Source organism: Argentina silus (genome assembly GCF_951799395.1).
Source record: "Argentina silus genome assembly, chromosome: X".
NCBI lineage: Eukaryota > Metazoa > Chordata > Actinopteri > Argentiniformes > Argentinidae > Argentina > Argentina silus.
Window position 1 is genome coordinate 40,942,622 of NC_139653.1, and position 18,531 is coordinate 40,961,152.

General features: G+C 41.0%; 1 protein-coding gene across 4 annotated transcripts; it reads left to right on the forward strand.

Annotated features, from left to right (window-relative positions):
• The first annotated feature begins 384 nt into the window (after positions 1-384).
• On the forward strand, positions 385-18,501 carry pank1a (pantothenate kinase 1a). Of its 4 annotated transcripts, XR_014554904.1 has the most exons (8): positions 385-921; positions 5,192-5,544; positions 5,885-6,138; positions 7,099-7,275; positions 9,019-9,142; positions 10,442-10,567; positions 10,731-10,904; positions 18,338-18,501. XR_014554904.1 is itself a non-coding variant. In XM_083695347.1 (7 exons), the coding sequence occupies exons 1-7, from the start codon at positions 669-671 to the stop codon at positions 10,788-10,790; spliced, it is 1,347 nt and encodes a 448-aa protein (XP_083551473.1). In that variant the 5' UTR covers positions 385-668; the 3' UTR covers positions 10,791-14,533. The 4 variants fall into 4 exon arrangements, 3 of the variants coding, with proteins under 3 accessions (XP_083551473.1, XP_083551474.1, XP_083551475.1); XM_083695347.1 differs by lacking the exon at positions 18,338-18,501 and having other exon boundaries at positions 10,731-14,533; XM_083695349.1 differs by lacking the exons at positions 385-921; positions 18,338-18,501 and adding an exon at positions 1,649-1,703 and having other exon boundaries at positions 10,731-14,533.
• Positions 18,502-18,531: the final 30 nt, after the last annotated feature.

The window sequence follows — 18,531 nt, forward strand, 5'->3', positions numbered from 1 at the left end:
AAGAAAACACGGTTTTGTTACGTCTCTTTGGTTATTCTTTTATGGGTTCTTCTCATCAATCAGACTGAACAATTCTGACAGTTCGTGTGATCTGCATGCATGGAAAATATCTGGTGTCGACAACGCTTCCTAGGTTGCTTCCTGATATGAACGCATGTTTTTAAAACCTTGTCCCAATAGTTAGGCTTAAACACTCCCTGTATGTCGGTGTGATCTGTTGAAAGTATATGAATAGGCTATGTGTTTTCTATAGTGCAATATCCCCTGAAGAGGGCAAACGGGTTCGGGAGCCATAGTTGTGACGTAGCCAGCTTGCTTACAAACCGGCTGATCGACTCTGAAGCTGCGGCAGCAGCAGTGGACTGCAAAGTTGGAAGATGACCGACAGTGACCTCGGCCAAATCGTGTTTTTAGTGGCTAGTTATTCACACCTTAGCTAATCGTTTAAGGGGGCAAACAAATCTCATTTCAAGTGTACCGGAATATTTTCTAGCTACCTCGCAAAGGTCGATTTTATATGGAACCAATTATTCGCGGAGTGTAGGGTACTTGGCTTGCCTTATTTTATCGCACGAGCTTGCTAGCTCTGCTCGCGCTTCGGTGTTGCAAGCAAACAGAGACTGTAGTTAGCTTGCTAGTTAGCTAATTCCGACGTATTTGGTACAGCAATGGATAAAGCCAAATCTATGATTGACAAAAAAGGATCGGGACCTTGTTATGCCAATGGACCTCAAATGGGATTTCACACTCAGGCCAGCAACGGCGGTTGTAATGCATACAGTTCAAGTGGAAATTGTAGTGGTAGCAGCAGTACTATAGAAAATTCCCACCATCTGCACTATGATGCCCAATATAATGGGTCCCCGGCGAAAAGATGCAGGTTACGAAGAAGAGTGGACTCTGTGAAGAAGAACAGACCACGTAAGTGTCATCTAGCTACTGGCTTTGCAAGCATCGCAATTGAGATTTTCTATGCTGAGAACTTCAATGTTTATATATTACATGCTGCAAGGTTAGGGAAACCCATACGACTGCAAGCTTCTGTAACAGGCGAATAGGTATTTTACAGTCAGCTGGCCATCTCCAGATCATGTTGCACAATCATAATGTGGGCCATAATAGTTTGAATGGTGTACATCAGCTTTGGTGACTGTAGTTACTTTGCTGTCAGTGTCAACAACCCTTTACTCTAGTAAACAATTTCCTCCTCGTTTTTATGATATTGTTTGAAAATATAATTTCATGTGCCTTCGTTTATGCTACAGTTCATTAAAACTAAAAGTAATGACTCGATCCTTTTGTTTATATGAAACCTTTCAGGTTGCAATGGGTGCCCTGTTATTGGTGGATTCTGAGTCAGAAGGTGTGTCGAAATCGCTCCTGATAAAAAGGCTTGGCGTACTCCAGCCAATGAACGATCGCCCTCTGTCTCCGCAAGGCTGGGCTGAAGGGCCGGGGAACCGCCCCCTAAATTTACAGAATATGTCCCTTTCTGGCTTGCATGCATGAAATAAAACTTTGAGTAAAAGACACAATGCAAGGAAGTTGCGTTTTCTTCGCTGTGGTAATATCAACTGGCGAAAGTTAAAAGATTACAAACACTGAGCTTACTTTACATGTCTGCATCTTTTCGGGCACTAAGATATTTTTGCATGCACCTGAGCTGCGCATCACAATGAAGCTGAAAAGTGTAAAGAAGCCAGGTAAGTGTGTTGCTGTTTGGCAGTGGAAGGTATATTTATATAGACTTATATCGAAATATATATATATATATATATATATATATATATATATATATATATATATATATATATATATATATATATATATATATATATACACACACACACACATACACACACACACACACACACACACACACACACACACACACACACACACACACACACACACACACATTTTGATGTATAGGTGCTACATGTAGCCCATTGCTCTTATGCATCATAACATTTCTAGTACAGACCGGAGGTTCATTCAGCGTTCCATTGGCTAATCCTGCCAGTCGGCATTCCTCTGCTCCATCTCTAATTGTGTTAACTTTAGGACAGAATGTGTCGTCAGCTATGCGTGAGTGGTCGCGACCATGTCCCCCGTTGCATTCTAGGTAGGCCCACACATCTCATAGGCTAGATGTCAGACAAGTGAAACCTTCTACCCGTTATCGTTTTGTCTTGATCCTCTTGAGCCTCCATACAGTATGATCTATATTCAGTTATATTTAGTTAACCTAATGTTTCCAGCGGAGCCATAGTATAGTTAATGATTGTACATTTCTGCCGTTTTTCAATACAGTAGTTCCATACTTAAATGACAAGTTAATTCCCTGAAATAATTGTATTCCACCCTATCTAGATTGCTTAACAAATCTTGAGGCTATAGATCAAGACAGTGCACAGCCTACTCTCAACCAGACCTGGGTGAAAATACATAGCCTATTTGAAAATCTTAAAGCGTGCATGATTGTCAGGAACATTGGAACTAATGGACTAATCTCAGAGGTATAAAGCATATTTCAGATTATTTTTAAGCATTTGAAACTGTGATTTGTCTTCTCTGAACCATAATTTCATTTCAGCATAATTATAGAGGTATTTCAAATACATTGATCTGATACAGGGTTTGCAAAAGGTGCATAAAGTACTTGAATTTGACACTCAAACATTTAAGTGAGAATACCGTCAAAGTCAAACCTTATCAAATTGACCTTGAAAACTCCTTGAAATAATTTTGGAGGGAGGTAGTTAAATATAAATTCATATACATTTGAGGTCCTTGAAAAATTACAATGAAGTGCTTAAAAGTCCTTGAATTTGACTCATGTCTGTATGAACTCTAATGTTATGCAAGAGATATGGCACATTCGACTTTGCTATTTCCAAGCCTTAAACTTTCTTGCTTAATGTACCCTTGGTACACAACAATCACCAGTCTGATAAACTCAGATAACCCCAGCATCACTTAAACACATCACTCAGAATTCAGAAAAAAACCCAACTTTTAATGTTGCTTGCATTAACTGAAAATTAGAGGCTTATCTCATGAGGTAATTTTTTCCCAAACACTAGTTGCAGTTCACAGATGATTAGCAATTTTTGTTGTAACTTGCTGAGGTTTCATTGGGTTTAAGGTCAAATGGGTAGGCTCTCATAAGGTGTGTCTTAAGGTGAGTCTTGGAGCACATTGTAGTAGTGTGTCCAGTTGCTAAACATTTTGCACTGAAAGTTGTCAGGGGCACAGTCGAGTTGGCGTATATTCTGACTTTATTGGCCTATGTGCTTTTTATTAAGATGTGTGGTTCATAACTTTTATTTTTAAGTTTAAGTACAGTTTAAGTTACTTGGAGTTCAGTTTTTATTTAGACAGTATTTCCCATTTTCTCTCTAAAGTCTGTCTCCAGTTCACCCTCACCCCTCGTCACCCCTCTATCACACTCTCTGTCCACCTCTCTCCCATCACCCCCCTCCCCACCACCACCTACAGAATTCCCCCACTGCCCCCCCTAGCTCCAGCCCCCTAGTGGCTACAGAGCACCATGGCAGGGGGACAGAAGGAAAGACCTTTAACCTACATGTGCCTGCCTGCCTGTCACACTGTCACTTCAGCACAGGGGGATCTCACTGGTGGTGTGATTATCATGTGACCTAACTGCCCCTACCCCTGCTCCCTGTTTGGTAAAGAACAAGTTGGCAACTTGGAGAGTTGAATTGCCCTCTCACCTAGTCATTTGTCAACCTGAGGATAGGTATTCTAGCACGAGAAATGCCACCTGCAAGTCATGATCTGACCAACAGCAAAGGTCACTCAGAGTAGTCCCAATCAATTGGAAGTGAGGGTTCACTTCCTTGTGTTTCCTTCAATCCCTATCAGGTGATGATACCTTTTACAATGTTTTGGAATAGAACACTCCTGTTATGTAATCAGCAGAGTTAATGCTTCAGTTCAGTAACACTCCTGGGAGTCATAATCTGGCACTGGACTTTGTCTTTTGTAAGGCAGTTACACTACTAAAAACCTTTAATTAAATATTTTACCATCATTGCAGTGTCAGGGCATTGCTGAAGACACTAGAGTAAAAAAAACAAATACAAAGTCAAGTAGTCTTCTGACCACATCTGACATGCCTGTCTTGGTCCAGGTCTTTCTTGTAAAAGAGATATTATATCAATGAGACTAACCAGAATAGATAATGATTGTTGTTGTTATTGTTATTGTTATTGTTGTTATTGTTATTATTATTAATACTACTACTACTACTACTAATAATAATATTTAAAAAAGGATTTAAGGGTGCAGCTGTACCTTTTGAGCCATGGTGTTCAGCATGCATCTTCACCAAGACAATCTCCCTGAAATCTAGTCATGGCCTAATTAAGACAGTCATGTACATATTTTAACACCCAGGGCAAAGGAGAAAACACATCTATAAAAGCATGTTTCCATAGCAACCGAACTCAAGCTCTCAGCTGTTGCTGTAACCAGCTACATGTTTTTTTCTCCTGTGCCTGACCTGCACACGAATACGTTTTAACTTATTTTAAAGATGGCACCAACTGCTGAAATATCTTAACACACTTTTCTGTTTATTTTTCATTACTGTCACAGTCTGAGCAAAGCTCATTCTTTCTTTCAGGGATCAAATTGTTTGATGATAAGGTGACAAAACGAAGAGCTAAGCAAGCCAGATCAATATTGGACCATCCCATCAAATGGTGATGGACCCACCCATTCCATATTTGATTGCATTTATGAGGAAGAGGGAAATAGTAATTAATCTATAGAACAAGTATATATGACAACAGCTGTCCTTTCCAGCTGTCCACATTACTGTGTGGTATTTGCCCACAGTTACAGTGTACTCTGATAGAACTGGAATTTGTGCTTTTGCACTTTGCCTATTTCTTGCAGCATGTATGCTAAATTCAGACAGTTATGAAACCTATTTGTTTGTGTAGTTGATGGCCAGCTGATTGTGCAAGTGTTTGGTAGCCTATTTCATGCCTTTGTTATGTCATGTATTCATTTTTCTTGAATTTATATTTTTTCACATTCATTACTTGGAGCACCAGAGATGTACTAAACAACACTCATTGCTTGTTCCAAGTTTGATATATCCTACCCCTAACTGCTCAATGACTTGATGCTAACTGCCTTGATCTCTCTATCTTTGCAGCTTTCCCCTGGTTCGGTATGGACATCGGCGGTACCCTAGTGAAACTGGTCTACTTCGAGCCCAAGGACATCACGGCGGAGGAGGAGCAGGAAGAGGTGGAGAACCTAAAGTGCATCCGCCGCTACCTGACCTCCAACGTGGCCTACGGCAAGACGGGTGTCCGAGACGTCCACCTGGAGCTGAAGAACCTGACCATGTGCGGGCGCACGGGTAACCTTCACTTCATCCGCTTCCCCACCCAGGCCATGCACCGCTTCATCCAGATGGGCCGAGACAAGAACTTCTCCAGCCTGCACACCACGCTCTGTGCTACTGGAGGAGGCGCCTACAAGTTTGAGAACGACTTTATGACGGTGAGTGAGGGAAAGAACAAGACAACTGCTCTTGCAGCCATTCAACTAGAGTCTAGGTAAGTGTGTGTTTGAGAAGTGAGCATACATATAAATGGTTGATTCCTCATCGTCCCAGTACGTGAATGTTCTCTGTGTTCTGTGAGCTCTGTGCTGTGCTGTGCTGTATTTCACTGCATTGACATGCTGTTCTGTCCTGTGTATACTGTAGCTTTAAGCTGTGCTGCATTCACATGCTGGTCTGGTCTGGTCTGTCATTGTGTTATGCACATACTCAGATTTGACTGAGATTCGGTTAATTCAAGCCATTGATCTCTCCCCCCCCCCTTCCACCCCCATACAGATGGCTGATTTGGAGTTGTTGAAGCTTGATGAGCTGGACTGTCTGATTCATGGCCTTCTCTATGTTGACTCAGTGGGCTTCAACGGCCACCCTGAGTGCTACTTTTTCGAGAACCCGTCAGACACCCAGAACTGTGTGAAGAGACCATGCAGCTTGGACAACCCCTTCCCCATGTTGCTTGTCAACATTGGCTCAGGAGTCAGCATCCTGGCTGTCTACTCCCAAGACAACTACAAACGGGTCACAGGCACAAGGTAGGTTACATCAGGGAAACCCAGTGGAGGGGGATTCTTTTCCCCCTCCCAAATGGTCATTTCATATGAATTGTCTACTTTCACCATGCAGACATGTACAGCAGACATATGAAATAGCTAGTGGTAGGATACACTATTCCATTCGATTATCATAACCAAAACATTTATTTTTTCATTGCACATCTCACCATTCCCAATGCAAATACATTTTATTTTCTGCCGATATCAGCATTCACTGGTATTCTGCCCATGCTCACGTCAATCACAAGCTATGCTGTTATCAGGAACTGGACTTACCAGTTGCATTCAGTTTATTGCCATGGGTTTATTGTACAGGAAGTATTTGTATTCCTCAAAAACACCCTGTCTTGTTCTCCTAAGAAATAAGAATCTTCTTACTGTGTACGACAGAGATTACAGCAATATTCTGCTACTGCCAACGCGTCAGAGATGTTAGCGTGTTTCATCTGAATAATGAGTCACTGTGGATTGTTTTCGTGTTTTAGATCAGGACATGGTAAACAAGGCCTACGTCAGCATACCGTACAATTTGTTGCATGTGCACCTTGTTCGTCTGCCGTTCTGATCGTTTGTTGCGCATGGAGTCTATATTTATGACAGTTCAACCTTGAATGTCCTCAAAATAGAAAATGCGACAGTGGCTAAACGGAGCTCCCACTGGTATTTATGTCAGTTTAATCTTTTTAGCAAAGGAAAACAAAACCATATGTTAAGTCAAGAACATATCTGTAAAAGCGTTTGAGTCAGCGCATTTGAGCTCAGCCAACCCTGATCATGGTGATAGTGACTATGACCCCTGGGTCAGGCCCCCCTCTGTAGCCTTCATGGTCCTGAGCTGTTTGCTGTAGGGTCTCTTCCATACCTTGAAGCCTTCCTTATGACTGTAGAACTTTGTTTTTGTGTTTTGACACTTTCACTGTCCCCGTCCCCCTCCCATAGTCTTGGTGGTGGTACATTCCTGGGCCTCTGCTGCCTACTGACTGGCTGTGAGACATTTGAAGAAGCGCTGGAAATGGCCAGCAAGGGGGACAGCACCAATGTGGACAAGTTGGTGAAGGACATCTACGGGGGGGACTATGAGCGCTTCGGCCTCCAGGGCTCTGCTGTGGCCTCCAGGTAAAACACAGATCTCATTACTCGGTACCTAATCTTGGGGTGCAATAACCAATTAAATAGTGACCATGCATTTCACTGGATATTTTATAGTATTTCCAGCCCTGTAGGAAGTGATAGACTTTCTACTTGTTTTGTAGGCATTTAGGGTGGAATCTTATCTTGAGATCAGTGCGCTTAACCTCCTATTATGTTAGGGGTCAATTTGACCCGATTCAATGTTTACTGTCTCTAAAAACATGGTTAACATACTTTTTTCAGCTAGATTTTTTATGACTTTTCCTAACTTTATGGGGTAAACATGGCAAACATGAAATTAACCCCAAAAAATTAAAAACATGTCTTGTAGACATTTTGTACGCATCGGTCGTGTTGGGGTCATTTTGACCCCTAGCACTATTGTTCTATAAAACCCTGATTTCTATCTCGTTTTTGTTGTGTTGGATGATACTGAGGGCACCTACACGTTCATTTGTGTGTGTGTGTGTGTGTGTGTGTGTGTGTGTGTGTGTGTGTGTGTGTCTGTGTGTGTGTGTGTGTGTCTGTGTGTGTGTTCTTCCTTGTGTGTGTGTGTCTGTGTCTGTGTCTGTGTGTGTGTCCATCCGTGTGTGTGTGTGTGTGTGTGTGTGTCTGTGAGGAGAAAACAGTTCCCACGAGATCTCTGATCATTCAAGAAGCAATGAGAGAGGGAGGACAAATTTCCCGCGAGAACTCTGACAGGACTCATAACAACTATGACAGTTCTCATAACAACTCTGATAAGACTCGCAGCATGGGGGGTGGGGCAAACATATAACTGAAGTTCTGTCACAGATCTTTCAGGATGGAAGTGATAGAGATGAGGATGTGTCTGAGACAGAGGATAATGTTGAGGACCCTGATTATGCGGCATCCTCCTCTGATGAGAATGAAGCCAGTGAGATAGGACATTCTGACCCTCCTGTGGTTTCTCAAACACAAATAAACCCCCTTGTTATATCTCAACCACCAAGAAACATGACATCCAAAAATGGAAAGCTGCTATGGTCTGGATCCCCAGTTACAAGACAAGGTAGACTGACTGCAGCTAATGTCATCAAAATGGTTCCAGGCCCCACCAGATATGCTAGCAGTCATATACAAGACATACAATCTGCATTTAAACTCTTTAATGAGCACTTAATATCAACATAAAGCCCTGCAAACACCAAAACATAATTAGTTTTTCATTTTAGGTCAATGAATGAGATAGTACAGTGATTTGCATATTTCGCAATAGTCATATACAATCAATACTTGATGTATAAGGGGAGGTTGGGGGCAGTCATGTATTATTTACTGGGCTATAAAGATGGTCAGTAGAAAGGCCTAAAGTAGCTGAGAAAGAAACTTGGTTAAGACTTTCAGTTAAAATCATTTTCTGCATGTTTACATTGCTCGGGTCAAATTGACCCGAAACATCAAAGTTGTAAGTTTATTTGAACATAATAGGAGGGTTAAGCATTCGGATCTTGAGTTAGGATGCCGAGCCAGGATCCCAACCTTATTATCTAACACCATATCCCAGAGCTAACACTGTAAACATTAGTAGTAGTAGTAGTAGTAGTAGTAGTAGTAGTAGTAGTAGTAGTAGTAGTAGTAGTAGTAGTAGAAGAAGGTGCATATAGTTAAGTAACAGCTCTCCCCGCCTTAAACACTGGTATATAACCCTAACCCTTATTTTAACCAAGTTTTGATAAAAGTAGCATCTCATGTTTTGACACACAGCTTTGGCCACATGATGAGTAAGGAGAAACGCGACACCATCAGCAAAGAGGACCTGGCAAGAGCCACGTTAGTCACCATCACCAACAACATCGGCTCCATAGCCCGCATGTGTGCTGTCAACGAGGTAACCCACCACAAACACTGTTTACACCGCTGGCTAGACAGGGGATGCAAAATGCCACCTTGGATATGTGTTAAGGGCATTTGTTTAGTCCACGCTGATGCCCGCCAATTAACCAGGTTACCGCTGATTGTATTTGTTTTCGTAACTCAGCTGCCTCCAAACATGCTCAAGACGGCGACAAACAGTAGCTCACCTCTTGGTTATGTTATTCTGTCGTGAAGGAAGCTCATGGTCTCCTTAAGGGGTTAACTTCATCTACCCCTAAACCCCCTGGGTTCCCCATCTCTGGCCTAAAAGTGGTGTGTTACAATTTTTGTTTATCTGAGGTCTGTTTAAGTGGAGTGGCTTTCTGTGTGCTTTCAGCTTCTTTACAGTGTTGCCTTGTGGCATGGTAATCAAGCAGCATTGTACAGGGCTATCAAAGCACATAGAGCTACAGCGCCACCATCTGGTTAGTAGACATGTTCTCAAAGCATGAACACACATAGCACTCACCAGTCTTAACTGACCCCTATGTTCTGTCCTTGTACACTTGTGACTACAGGGTAGCTGATGACACCTTGTGGTCATAGTCAGTATTATTATTCTAGCCAGGTTGTTTGAGTACAAAAAATCTGATTGTCAACATATACACATTTGAGAGATCTTTACTTTTACTTTTGTTGTCCCCCCACAATGAAATCAGGGAGGGCACTATGGATCGGTCTCTGTCAGTTCGTATGTCACATGCTCCGACTCCACTGGGACAATTTTGACAACTTGGGTGAAAGATGTGTCTTGCCATAGAGACCCAGTGTGTGATCCAGCGATCCATTTCAGACTGCACCTTTTTGCCAATTGACTGACTCAAATTAAAATTAATCAAATAAGCACTACACATTCCAGTAACTTTTCAGTCTGGCTGCAAATGCAGCTGTAAGTGTTGAAGCCTAATGCAGTAAGCCTGGTGTGGTCCTCTGTGGCTCAGTTGGTAGAGCATGGCGCTAACAACGCTTAGATTGTGGGTTTGATTCCCGCTGGGACCATATATACTGAAAAATGTTTGCACTCAATGCAATGTAAGTCGCTTTGGATAAAAAAATATAGCCTAACGAATTTGGTAATGATATTTTGTGAAATAAACACCAAATTAAGCAACACTGATAATGAATCAAATAAGCACTACACGTTCCGGTAACTTTTCAGTCACCAATTAACACAAGGAGGGGCGCTACGTCATTTGTGGGGGACAGCATGTTTACTGTGTACTTGTTTTTTTGGAAAATGTTCTCACGCTCATGACCCTTTTTCCCTTTTCAGAAAATTGAGCGAGTTGTTTTTGTGGGGAATTTCTTACGGATCAATATGGTTTCCACTAAGCTGCTGGCGAACGCTATGGACTTCTGGTCAAAGGGACAACTTAGGGCCTTGTTCTTAGAACATGAGGTACAATACTTAATTTGGTTTCATTTAGATTTAATATGAGACTGAATGTAAACAGCCTTCAGCTATATAAGATTTCATAATCAACATAATCCTGATTCCATTGCTGATTCTCTGTCAACTTTGCAGACTCTGTGTTGACAGATTCATGGTGTGTTTTCTGTAGGGATATTTCGGAGCGGTTGGGGCGTTAATGGAACTGCTAAAAACAGTTGAGGACCCATGAAGAGGTGTCTGGATCAACCTCCGAAAAGAAGCTGCTGAAAGATTTTCACGGAAGCCGCCACAGGAAACTGGGAAAAAAACTGGGAAAAGCCATTTTAATAATTTAACAACAACTGTAAATATAAGAACTTCCTACCCTCAAATTCCCTAAAATATTTTTAATTATTTTAAGTCTCATATAATCCCTGGGTAGCAGATAAATGTCCAGGGTCCCAGAGACTAATGTGTTTTTGATACTGTGTTTAAATAATACCTACATGTGTAGTTCTTAGAGAGTGCACTAAAGCCAAAACCTGCTGAGATTTCTACTGGTGTTTTTCATGGTTTGTCAAGGTGCGTAGAGCAAAACGAGTTTCTTTCAAAAGAATATGGCCTTCTCTGCTTTCATTATGTCCTCTCCATCTTTATAAGAAAAGTTGTCTTTTCATTCGTATCAAGTGATGGGACCAAGAGGCCAATATGTCAGTACCAATTACCTCTTTAAATTGCCTTTCACATTAGAACAGCAAGAGCGGCATTGCACTGGGCAAGCCACGGTTCTCTGACGAAGAAGGAGCGGAGTGGATCTGAGGGCTAGAGTTATCCCTAATGGAGCACACACCTATATTTTGGGGGATGGCGCCACTGTTGAAGTTCAAATGAACCTGGCAGTGAGCACCGTGCCTTGCTGTTCCAATGTGAAAGATGTAAGACTGTGTGCTACATCAAGGGTCCACTGTCCTCTGTCACCTGTGGCACATCCATCACCAGATGACGATTACACAGACACTTAACGGTAACAGAGGATTGGCAGTCCATTGGTTTACCCATAGAATTAGAATTCTATTTCAATGGGTGTACCGTCTTTCTAGTCTCTTCTGAGGTGAGGCTTTTATCTCTGTTATTTCAGTCGCTTTCAAGTTATGTCTTGATGTTGATATTGTGCAGTTTTAGGGATACTGCACTACAAAATTGAAATACAGCACAGAGGGCCTGCTTTAGTTTTCTACACCTGCCTTTTCTCACTAAGAAATGGTGCTCTTTTCAGTGGAGGCTGGTGGAGGGAGAAATTGGTGGATGGGCTCATTGAAAGGAATTAGGAATGGTGTCACGTGTTTGATACCATGATTCCTTATTCCATTCCATGCATTACAATGAGCCCATCCTCCGATTTCTTCCTCCCCTGTTCCGCTCCCCTTTAATGCAAACCTTTATTCAGTAAGGAGGCACTTTCTCTCAACATTACAGATAAAACTGTATTGTGTAGAGCTGACATGCTTCCTGGTTCTACATGACAAACATTCATACCTGTTCTACACGATATATCTGGAACTTCCGAATTTGTCCATGTTGGAATTGTGGGGGGCTTTAGGTCTTTTGTCTTGTGATTGTGTATATATACTAGTATATACTGTAGTGTATATATATATATATATATATATATATATATATAGTAGTATATACTGTATGTACGAATCACACTCACAGTTTTAGTTCTTCACTACCCTATAGATTCTACAGTAAATAGCGTTGCCCTCTGTCCTTTATACCAGACTTTGACCCCCGAAAGCAATTCCCATTGCTGCTGCTATCTGTTTTTTATTTTATTTTGGGTGTCACTGGACAAAGCTATTCAATGTGAATGTGCTTCTAGCTAAATAATGGACCACAACACTGTACTGAGGCGTTTATAAGTAATATTACCTGTTAGGTATTCCAAATGCCAACTTCTACTGATCAAGTATTCAAAGAAACAATGAGTATGCCCATCACAACCATTATAATAATACAGAATTTTTAGTTCAAGGTTCCCTCAACCCCACTTCTGTCATTAAATCATCAAAAACTGTTGCATTCTGCAACCCCCTTCACAACCAATGGAATGCTTCAACGATTATGGTATCACAATGTTGCATCCCAATCTTCCAACCGTTGCTATTATATTGAGACATCATAGAATATTCTGTCCTGTGCTTTTCTGTTCTGTTTGTTTCTCCTGTTTCTCCATTGCCTTCCTTCTCTCCATGTTGGTAAATGGCCTCATTGTGTCAGGTGCCACACTGCTTTCAAATTGGGTAGCAGCTACTGGCTACCCTGTGCCACCCTCTTCTCATCTAATCTCAACTCCATCTGTTGCCTTTGTCTTATTCTAGTGATACAACATGTTTGTGCCCTACATGTTCCATGTTTTTTTTCTTCTTTTTGATGTGCTTTTGTTTTTCTTTTATGCATTTCTACGTGTTAAAGCTTCACAGTGGGGGTTTATTTTTGTGTGCATGCATGTGAGTACTCCCTTAGACCTTATATGACACCTGTAAGACAATTGTTCGTGTTCATATTGACTTTCTTGAATCTTTTTATTTTGTTGTTGTTGTTGTTGTTGCGTGGCCAGTCCCCTCTATTAGTTATAATCAAGCATCCCCTGTTCTATCTATTAGTTATAATAATGTTATATAATAATAATAACACATAATAATATAATAATGTTCCCATCTGTTCCCATCTGCATGTACAATGTGCACTTATGAAATTCTATTGCTGTCTAAACAGCGAATGAAAAGCTGAGACTCCTCAACCAATCCCGTTAGAGTTTGGTAGGATGTACTCATCTTTACTGGGTGGCCCAGGAGCTGACCTACGACCTTTCTCCTAGCCTGGCTCGTCTGTCTAAAACTTGGGTTGTCATTGGAATATTTATATAGCCCCCTAACTTAAAATGTGTTTTAAAAGTATGTTCCACTCTATATCATATTTATTGAGTGATCATCACTAATGATGGAAATCAGTAGCCTATATGAAACTCATATCAAGGCTCTGGATGATTGCCTGGAAAGGTGTTCCGAAAAGTGAGGTTCTTGTGCTGTGAGAAGGCAGAATTATGAGCTTAGTGTTTTTCTTTTATAGCCATCATGCTGAGTTGGTGTGGGTTTCTAAGCCATGATAATTCTTGGCAAGTTGAGTTAGTGAGATCAAAAGGAATGTTTGAAGGTACGTTTCCGTTTGTAGTGGTCTACATATTATATCCATGTGTTTGACACTCCTGAAGAGTTTAGTTTAGTTTAAGAGTTTACAATGTGTGTTTGCATCTCATTAATTGAGAGATCAAGATGGTACCTGCAAAAGCTCAAGAAATATTTGAAAGAAATTACTTTTCACAGCACAAGGTTGGATATGCACCCATAAAAAGCCTATGTGAAAGACCATTTATAGATAGAGTAGATATTCTCTTGCCACCTTGGTAAACTGTTTTTGATGGTGAGGGGTTTGTCCCTGACAATGTTCATGAACACATGTTATGCAGTGGTATCAGTATTGATATGTATTATATGTTTGTTTATGTTCGTCGAAAGCAAATGTATAAACAAAAGTCTAGCTGGTGATGGTTCTATTTGGAATGTTAAGAATTATGCAAACTGTTTTGTCTTTGCTCTGAGAATCCTGTTTTTTCTTGATTGAGGGAGTTTCCTCTACTCTTGAGTCCTGCTGAACTGGATACACCGCTAACGGTATTCTTGATTGCTGAAGTGGATGGACCTTCTGTCATTGTGAATCTGAATGTACAGAGACCTGTAAATATTTCCACCAGCAGTCCGTCTACTAATGAGATGTCTAACCTACTGATGGTCACTGCGTGTCAGTGCTTAACTCTTGCTTACAAAAAATGAAAAGAAAAGGAACACTAGCAATCTGCTTGGTGCAATGTGTCCGTACTGAATTGAAGAGTTTTAGTTTTTTTCTAAAATGAATAAAATTGTAAAGCTACAAGGATGTTTGTCCAGTGGTGTTTCTTGAGGGGGGGGGGGGGGCGTTTGTGGGTTTTATTATTTAGTTGAGTTGTTTGTTTAAATAGGTGTCACTAGAACAAAAACATGTAACCCTTGGTGATACCCATGACCGGAGCCGAGTAACACTCATAATATAGACGAACAACAGCCATTCTATTGTCCCACTCACACAAGATGTATTTATGTCTCTCAATGTATTCATTGTGCTAAAAAGGCATGAATAAAACCAATAGGTAGTACTTCAACACTACTTGTTGACGTTTTCTTTTACTTTATTGACCATTCGATTGTTGAATCACTTCGAAACAGTTGTAACTCTGTTGTAATGATTGGGTGGGTTAGGCTAAGTGGATGGGTGATGTACTGTACCCTATCAGAGACAGTAATTGTCCCTTTATCTCTTTGAATGGCATTCTGAACCATGAAGAGACTCCTATAATTCCTATCCCTACCTACATTTATTAGTATCATGAACGTTTTGGAGAATCTTTTAAGAAAGTTTGTCTTTTTTCGTGATTGATACAGCACTTGGTCAGGATTTATTAATCCTTTATCCTATTTAACAAGTTATTTTAGCGCTTTATCTTTTACAGTTATAAAAACATGGCCAAATTAATTGAGGGCGTACACAATTCATTCAAGGGTGGGGTGCTGACGAGGAGCGCGATCAGTTGGCCGCTGCCCCCTGCTGCATATGCAACCATTGGACACGACCCCCTTTAACTTTTACTCTCAAGATGATGGGACCAGGGAGCACGGACCACACTTTAAAGTTGAATCCATATCTCACTTGGTCGTGTACATTAAGCAGAATGGGCTGAGAAGAGGAACATACTGTTAATCGTGGGTGCTAATGAAAGTATGAAAGCTGTATAATTGTGTTAGATTACAGTTGACGCCGTGTAGTTTATGAGTTGACGTATTACTACTGCTTGCTTGCCCCGGTGAGTTTCTGTTTTTTTCTTTATTATTCCGTCTAGTGTCCGATGAGAGGGAGTCAAAGGATCACTGGGAAAGCCTCTCACACGCTCTCAGTGTGTTTGAGTATGAGTGATAGGGACGGCGGTATAAAAACTACCCAAAAGCTATACTTAAGTAAAAGTTGTTAAAAAGTGTCTGATTTTAAATGTACTTCAGTATACAAAGTAAGTGCTGTTTATTAAAAAAGCAGACAGACATTTATTTATAAACATTTTTGCGGTTTCTGAAAGGTAACACGATTTAAATCAAAGTGCTCAAATTAAGTTAGGGCTGGGCAGTATGGCCTAAATATCATATTATTCGTATCAAAATATGTTTCACATATTATACAGTAATTTGTTTCTTAATAATAAACGTTCTAAATATGTTTTATGAGCATTGCTCACCACCAAAGATACAGGGATACCCCTAAGCATATGTAAAATCTTTTACATATGCTTATGTAAAAGATTTTTACAGATGAGAGTTTGACTGGACGGTTTCATGCAGATGTAACGACTAACAAGGATGTATCTGAAAAATGTATTGGAGTAAAAGTACACATTTTCTTGTGAAAATGTAGTGGAGTAAAAGTAAAAGTTTATAAATACTCAAGTAAAGTAAAGTACAGATACCCCAAAACCTACTTAAGTACACCACTGGATAGGGAGAGCGAGAGAGAGAGTGTGTGTGTGTGTGTGTGTGTGTATGTGTGATGTGTGTGTGTGTGGTTGAGTGGTTGATGTGCAGATTTTATTAATACTATATAAGTGAAAAATTATGCTTTCTAATCTATCATAATCTAGATTTGTAAACCAGAATTCTGTTTTGTTTTTCCAACATGTGGCAGTAATATTGTGTTGCAGACCATTGAAGAAACATTTAGCCTTTTATAACATTTATCAATAGAATTTGTTGGGTACTTCCATGAAGATAAGAATAGGAATGAGATTCTTCACTTTCCTTTGTGTTGCAGGTGTTGGGCCATAGGCGTACATAGGCTTTGAGTGTGAGGCAGGTAGCCCTAGGTGTGAAGAGGCAGAGAGCCAATTTCCAATGATGGTTCACACTAGTCCTTGAACAAAGAACTTAAACTAGAGGACAAATACAGACAAATCTTGTGATTTTGTTATTTTCTTAGATTACACCTCACAATGGCCTATTATAGCGGCAACCTTTGAGTTTGACTTCAGTCTAGGCCAAAGTAAAAAACAATACGACAACCGAAATCTTAAACAATGTGTTTCTTTTCTCTATCCACCTCCAACAGACACCAGTAAATGGGTCAAGCTAAATGTAATGGGTTTTGGATTGACATTTGTGCTATTGACAATACAAATGAAGTTGTGCAAATCAGCGGGAAACTGGTTTGATCCAGTGAGTTGGGAAGTCATTCCCCCTGAAGTTGTGAGGTCTGTGTTGAAGTTGTCACACTAGGTCCAGTGTGGTGCTTTACTGAGTCACATGGAGAAAACATCAGCACACAAAGACCTCAAAGTCAAATGTTTACTACACACTGTTTACTCTCTCTCCCTCTCTCTCTCTCTCTTTCTCTCGCTCTCTCTCTTTCTCTCTGTCTCTCTCTCTCTGTCTCTCTCTCTCTCCCAGACACACATGGGCACACATACACACACGCGCACAATCGGCACACACACACACACGCGCACAATTGGCACACACACACACACACACACACACACACATGCACGGGCACACATGCACGGGCACACATGCACGGGCACACACACACACACACACACACACACACACACACACACACACACACACACAGCCTTTGTCGGCCAGGCTGAATCTCATGCTATCTCTCTGTTGTTCCCTAAGAGCAACGGCCGTTAAGAATGTAAAGGGAATTCAGATGTTGAGTGAAATGAACAGAGCACTCCGTGGTAAGCCGATGGTTCACTCAGGCTGACAAAGTAACACTTAACATATTCTTTACTTCAGGTCAGTCACTTGACAACATTCCAAGCATGGTCTTGAGCTATGAGTTAACCAGTTTAACCTGTTCTCAATGTTCTCTATCTTACCATCATTATCAATAGGGAATGGCAAAATGTTCCTGGCCTCATTGTCAGCTGTCCAATGATTATACAGTATCAGATCAAACTTTAATTTCAAATGCTCAAGTTGCACTGGATTTATCTGTCCAGGTGCAATGGAACCAATTGGTGGGCCTTGCAAGCTAAATCAACTGTGCATTTTGAAAGAAAACAAATAATTGTTGCATCCAGGTCTGCCATACTATGTGTCTGGGATGTGTCTGAGGGTCAGAGGAAAAATACATGTGGCTGGTCTGATGTCATCATGTTTGACCACACTCGGACAACGTGGTATGGAGAGGGGAGGGTGGAAAACGCGACATAGGCATATTTTTTTTAAATGACAGGGAGATGTCTCAATGTGTTGGAGCTGATGATAGGCGCTTTCTCAGTGTCACCCCAGAATGCAGTTCCCAGACAGGAGAATTACAGCCATTGTTTGTTGTGGCACGTTGAGTCTCTGTGCAAGGTTCCGCCATAACAACAAGCCTTTTCTTTGTAGTGCTATGATATCTATTGGTCTGTTTGGGTTAGCCTTTTGTTTTGACTGTGGATATGACAGTTGTTGTTCATTTGTGTTTTAATCAATTGCTCACTCCTGTGCAGTGTCTGTTCTCTCTGGGACAAACAATAAAATGACCTTACATTTGGGGGCAGGTTGTCACCATAGTAACATCAACTTTGTATCAGAAACTTCTTCTTGGATGTGATATGCAACATTTCTAACAGTTTGTTTTTCTGTGTGTCTTGTGTTTTTTTCATAGTGCCTTACAGTGAACAGCCTCTCCTACTGAGGAGAGAGGAGAGAAGCAACAGAGAAAGGCCTGGAGCACAGTGGAGTGGCTTGGTCTGGTACTGTTTCTTGGGGGAAGCCTTTGAGCATAACAGCAGGACACGACGTGGGTGGAGCGGGACGCGAGCCAGACCCAGAGGAGAGGATAACTTAGCAAAAGCCAGC

Bases quoted from the DNA above. Each gene is read 5' to 3' on its own strand.
- pank1a (XM_083695347.1), top strand. From the start codon at position 669: ATGGATAAAGCCAAATCTATGATTGACAAAAAAGGATCGGGACCTTGT. The intron at 5,545-5,884 runs GTGAGTGAGGGA...ACCCCCATACAG, and splicing joins TTGAGAACGACTTTATGACG to ATGGCTGATTTGGAGTTGTT. The intron at 6,139-7,098 runs GTAGGTTACATC...CCCCTCCCATAG, and splicing joins AAACGGGTCACAGGCACAAG to TCTTGGTGGTGGTACATTCC.